Source organism: Hordeum vulgare, chromosome 7H, assembly GCF_904849725.1.
Source record: "Hordeum vulgare subsp. vulgare chromosome 7H, MorexV3_pseudomolecules_assembly, whole genome shotgun sequence".
Classification (NCBI taxonomy): Eukaryota; Viridiplantae; Streptophyta; class Magnoliopsida; order Poales; family Poaceae; genus Hordeum; species Hordeum vulgare.
This window is the reverse complement of record NC_058524.1, coordinates 614,028,048-614,034,098: the sequence shown is the minus strand read 5'-3', so window position 1 is coordinate 614,034,098 and position 6,051 is coordinate 614,028,048. Positions and strand designations below refer to the sequence as shown.

Here is a 6,051-nt window from a genome sequence, read left to right as displayed (position 1 = left end):
TGTGGCTGGTCTGCCGACGGCTAGGGGAGGGAATGACCCACAACTGTCCATAAAACTCCTCCACCTCTTCTTCCTTTCTGTCAACATAGCCAGAAGGCGTCTTCCTCTTTACCGCTTTTCCCTCCACCACTGATCCATAGATCACCGGTGGTTTGTTATCCTGGGCCCTCAAAGGAGGCCAACACTTTTTCGTATCTTCATTGTGCCCTTTAGACCCAGCCCCACCACCAACTAGCCGTGGTCTCTCCACAGGTTGGACCATGGACAAAAATCCATCAACACCCCGAGAATTACTATGGAAATCCCCATCGTTCTCCAACTCTGGAGTTCCAATTATCGCTTCCTCATCTTGATTAATCTCAGTAACCAAAACTTTACTAGATCCCCCTATGCAAACATTGCTCGAATCTAAACAGGAACTGATGAGGGATGCAAAACTGGACACAAGTCCATTGAGATTAACTGGATGGATGAGAGCTTCATTCCCAGCTCCAAATTCTACAGCTAACCCCTCGATCCCCCCAATATGAATCTGAGGAACAATCCTCGACTCCCCAAACCTAAATATATATCTCCATTGTTTTTCTTTTTTCAAGATTCGCCATTGCTTGCGAGGCATCTTGACATGGCGATGCGGGCCGTCCGACCCTCCTTTTCTTTACCCGGTGTGGAGCGCGCGTGCAGCAGAGGGGACGGGCCGTGCGTGTGAGGTGGGGTTCGACTCGATCCGACGACTCTAGCCGGACGAATCAAACGGCCCTAGAGGTGACCGGTCTGGAATACAGCCGGTCGGCCGGCGCAGAGTGTTGCCCCAAATATCGGGATGCAACGGCCGAAGCCGGAGGCGCGAACGGACGCAGCTGGCGCCACGCCAGAGCCCCCGACCACCACCACACCCCCCTCCTCCTCTGCCCGAGCTTGCCAAAGACCATTTCTTTCCATCCTCCGGCGCGTCTCCGGTCTGCATCGCACCACCGCGTCGGCGTCGCGGCCCATGGAGCTCGCGGTGAGAGCCGCGGCGGCCTCCTGCTCCTCCTCCCGGTCGCTCCACCCCCCGCGCGTCCCCTGCCTCCTTGCCCGCGGCCCGGGCCTGCCGCTGCCGGCTCGCCGCGTGGCCGTCGCCGCCGCGGCGGCCGTCGCCCTCGACCCGGTACGCACGCGCCTACCTACGCCACCAGCTGATTCTCGTCCCAGGGAAGGCAAGAGACAACGCGTTCTGTTTGCGTTTGCTAGAAACGGTTGTCGCACGCCACATGTTTGGTGTTATGCCTAGGCGGGGCTTTGTATTTACTAGAGTAATCAATCGAGAGCTAGGGGTAAGTTTAGCAGGTATTTTGAGTCATGGCCTGCACTGCTGATATCTGGCCACCAGATGCAAAGATTGAACCCTCGCATATAGATTAGTGGCTGACCTAAATGGTCATATTTATGTATGGCCGCTCATGCCTGGATTTCTCTTGCCTTACATCCATAGGATGAGCAGTCTATGCAATCTACTCCCTCCGTACCTAAGTAATTGTAGTTGGGGAGAACTAGTCTACTTCTCCCCAACTACAATTATTTAGGTACAGAAGGAGCAGTAGCTTCCAGTATTTAACTCTCAAGAGCTATTCTTACGAAAAGAAGCAGCCTGTTTAATACTCCTATCATAGTTTACAGTCGCGTTAAGTGTAAGCATCTGATGCTATGCCAAGGTTGGACTTTATTTATACCGTGTGAGACTGACGCTCGCTGTGCGGACAGTTTCAGGAGATCAAAACAGACCTGAATGGCGCCTCAAAAACTGAGGTTTTCGCATGCCCTGTTTGCTATGAACCGCTGATAAGGAAAGGGCCGCCAGGCATGAACCTGTACGTCTAAAGTCCATGAGTTATCTTCGTCTCTCATGCATATCTGGTTGCTGGATTAGTATTTATGTTGTTTTGGCTTCTACGCGTGTCCCAGGCCAGCGATTTATAGGTCTGGATTCAAGTGTTCAAAATGCAACAAGTCATTCACCAGCAAAGATGTCTTCTTGGATCTCACTGTCACCTCAGGAATGAAACAATACAGTGAACTGAAACCTGCTAGAACCGAGCTGTTCAGGAGCCCGCTCGTCTCTTTTCTTTACGAGAGGGGGTGGCGTCAGAACTTCAATCGGAGTGGCTTCCCTGGCCGCGATGAAGAGGTACATTTCTTGTCTGTCTCATTCCATGGACTTAAGCTATTACTGCTTAGTGAGAAACTATCTATATTAAGTCGTACATCTGTCAAAGCCAAGTATTTGGTGCTTCCTGCTTTGGTGTTGCAACGAAAAATGATCACCTCTCTTTCATGTAAAGATAATATTCATCTTTTTATGCATATAATTTTTATGTACTGTTGGCTTTATCAGTTCCAAATGGCGCAAGACTATTTCCAATCAGTCGCTGGTGGCATACTTGTTGATGTCAGCTGCGGCAGTGGCTTGTTTTCAAGGAAGTTTGCAAGCTCTGGGGCATACTCGTCTGTGATTGCTTTGGACTTTTCTGAGAATATGCTCCGCCAATGCTATGACTACATCAAACAGGAAGAAACCCCTATGAACACGTGAGCTTTACTTCGTGCTTATTTTGAGCTTTTCCTGTAGGACTTGAAAAAAATGCCTTGCAACATCGAACTCTACCAAACTGTCATTTAGACAACTTTGGCATCACTAAATTGTTTGTGGAAGCTAGTGGTTTGTATTATTTCACTACCAAAAAACTTATGACCTCTGTGCTCAACATCTAATTGAACAACATTCCTTTTGTTTGAAGTACAGTACTGTAATAATAAACATTCATCAGCTGTATTCCCTGATACTTTGAGCAAATAATTACTGTTATTTTCTATTGGTTCTGCAGGAACCTTGCACTTGTAAGGGCTGATATTTCGAGGCTCCCTTTTGCTTCATGTTCAATTGATGCCATTCATGCTGGAGCCGCTATCCACTGTTGGCCATCCCCTTCAAATGCGGTATAGTACCTGTCTCATTTGCACTTTTTGATTCAGTATTATACATGGTTCATGACTTCAGATGGTAAAACTGGTGTCTTTAAAATTACAATTTCATTCGTCCAGTCCACTGAACAATTAGCCAATCCATAAAGTTAAACCACTTTTGGCATTACATGACGAATACCGTTCCGTATTTCTCTGTATTATTGACCGCTGAATGAATTTTAATGTCAACCATGATAGTTTAGTGCTTAGTTAGTATGCTTTGGACAGCTTTGTGCAGGAACAGGGCATCGTGCGATGACCTGTGTACCTATCATTTTGTCATGTGAATTTATTCATCAGCATGACATCTCCTCCTGCTGCTGTTTGAAAACCAGATAGCTGAAATCAGCCGTGTGCTGAAGCCCGGCGGCGTATTCGTAGCGACAACCTTCTTATCCACCCCCACGAACAGCGGCCTGTTCTCTATCGACGCACTAAAGCCACTGAGACAGGTAAAAGAAGTCGTCGGTCGTCTAGCGCTACTAGTTATTTTCTGTGTGGCAGAGGTTACCTATCCTGATGTGCCTTCTCTGCTTTGTGCTGCAGATTGTCGGGCCAGTGAACAGCAGCTACAACTTCTTCACCGAAGGAGAGCTGGAAGACCTGTGCAGATCCTGTGGCCTGGTCAACTACAGCAGCAAGGTTCAGAGGTCATTCATCATGTTCTCTGGGCAAAAGCCGTAGCTGAGTATCACATCCAGACTTTCTTTGTATAGCCAGCCATGGTGCATATATAGTTGTGCTTCTTTTTTACGAGTATATGTATAGCTGTTACGGTTAAGTCGGGTGATGAAAATGTAACTCAAACGCACATCAGGTGATTGAACCAAAATGTATGGTCTCTGGCTCTGATGAACAATAGTACTGTAGCATTTCTTCAGGTTCAGGCATTGAACAGAAGTTTTACACCTGAACAACTGTGTTGTTTCTGCACCATAAATAAAATTTTAAATTAACTGTGAACTATAATCTCTTTATGGTATCCATTTCTGATTAAGCCCGAAAACAACCTGAACGTCTATTAAAATCTTCTGAGTACAGACTGAATTCCTTTTCTAGAGAAGAGCAAGAGGGGCGAATCCTGGCTCCAATTTTTACAGAATGGATGCAACCCAAGAGAGTGTCAGTTAGGCAGGAGACAGAAGCTGCTCCATCCAGATGGTTCAACCTACACTCTACTCTCGTCACACTTAATATGACATCCTACGCTTCGCAGTTCTTGAAAAATAACAGAACTCTTGTTGCTGGACCACTGCTACACCGAAAGTACTGTACGATCATTTTCGAGGGTAATCAGCTGCTAGCCTCTGGATCTTTTCGACGCAATCCTTATCTAGACGGGGCGAGATCCTTCTTTTCACATTTCCCTGGAATTCAAGAAATGTAAGAGATGAAAAATCAGTGGTGCTCCACATGATGAGTTTGATAAAGTTCTGATATAAAAATCTTATTTTTAGATGTGAGCCCGACCGTGAAGGCTTTCACTAGGTTTCTCCACTTATCCTGAAAGATTAAACAAAACACAAGAAATTAACATCTTGTACAATAAGATATATGTATATATAGATAAATAAAAGATGAACAGAGAAAAAGTAGAAAGCAATGAGCAGAGAGAGCATGTTCTTTAGTGCAATTAATCACCAATTCTCTATACCTTAAGATGCACCGCCGTTCGAACTGATATTGGAAACCTTTCATTCTTCAACTTAGTCCACTGTCTATCCCCATATACAGATATGCCATCCACTAGTTCTTTCACCTCTTCAGATGTCCAGTGGTCATTGTTTCTTCTGCGCCCATGTTTTTGGCCTACACTTGCAGAGTGCAAATCCCGGAAGCATGGTTTTATGTTTATCGACCATGTTCCTCTCTCACGCGCACTTCTCACACGACTTCCATGCCTCCAACCACTTTTTGGTATGTAATCTGAAGCACATAGGAAATGTGTTTAACTACTTGAGACAATGACAAATGATACATTGCAACAAATGGAGCCTTCATAATTCATACCTAGTAGATCGCAGGTCCATTCCTCCGGCGGTGTGGCGGTGCACGCAAGCCTCCTGCTTCTCCGGTGACAAGGCGGCGGGTACATGGCCCATCCTCCCTCTTTCATCTCCTCCTCTGCTTTTGCTTCTCCTCCTCCGTTGAGAGTCGTGGTTGCAGGAGCCTCCTCTCTCTCAAGCAACACCTCCGGTTGAGCAGGCACATGTCTTTGTATTGTCATGCCATCATCACTAGTTGATGAATAAAATTTACATTCAATCTGCAATGATGAAACATATTTTGAACACCATTTGCCGCGTTCATTTGTTTAGCAAGTTTGTACTTTTGCATGTGCGAAAATCTTGCCTCATGAGTTAAATTCACCTCCTTTATATAAGTAGGAATGAATGCACCTGCAAGGAAAGCTTCATGCATTAATTGGTCTCAAAGTCGAACCATGGACAAATTGGTTGCTTGTGTAAGGAAGTTTGGAATATACCGCAACAATTAATCATCGCACCTTTTAGCCATCTGTGTAGGTCATGTTCATCTTGGGGTCCTTCTAGAAGTGCTTGAAAATCTATGACGTCATAATCAACATATGTTGAGTGATCTTCAATCTCCATCTGTCATGAAGAACAAAGAAATATATGTTGCTTTTGTTGTGAGCTTTATATCCAAGTTAGATTTGATAAGATCTAAAGAGCGTGGATCATATGTGAACTTGTCGACATATATTACATCCAGTTAAAATGAAGGTTGGATAAACCATGGAGTATGCTTCAATATTTTTTTATTGACTATTTTTGGTTGTGCTAATACTCTTCTTTCGGATGACTTCCAATTTTTTTCTTTTAGACATATAGGCCGGCTCCACTTCTATATTGAAATGAAACCAAACATCCAAGTAGTCATGGTCTCTGACATAGATATGTTAGCTTTTTATTTTTTGCGGGAAAGAAAAACTAACCAAGCGAATACCTGATAGCTTGGAAGAGGATCGGACATGATGGGTGCCCAAATGTCAACTTGTTCCATTGTCAGTTGGCAGCTATCGTCACA

The 6,051-nt window shown here is 45.1% G+C and overlaps 1 protein-coding gene and 1 pseudogene across 1 annotated transcript; one reads left to right on the top strand and one right to left on the bottom strand.

Annotated features, from left to right (window-relative positions):
- Positions 1-818: 818 nt before the first annotated feature.
- LOC123412046 (uncharacterized methyltransferase At2g41040, chloroplastic) lies at positions 819-3,966 on the top strand. Its single transcript, XM_045105002.1, has 7 exons — positions 819-1,150; positions 1,744-1,850; positions 1,945-2,167; positions 2,375-2,568; positions 2,865-2,976; positions 3,339-3,455; positions 3,550-3,966. Exons 1-7 carry the CDS (start codon positions 824-826, stop codon positions 3,685-3,687), a joined length of 1,218 nt encoding a protein of 405 aa, XP_044960937.1. The 5' UTR covers positions 819-823; the 3' UTR covers positions 3,688-3,966.
- Positions 3,967-4,280: 314 nt separating this feature from the next.
- Positions 4,281-6,051, bottom strand: LOC123409526 (annotated as a pseudogene).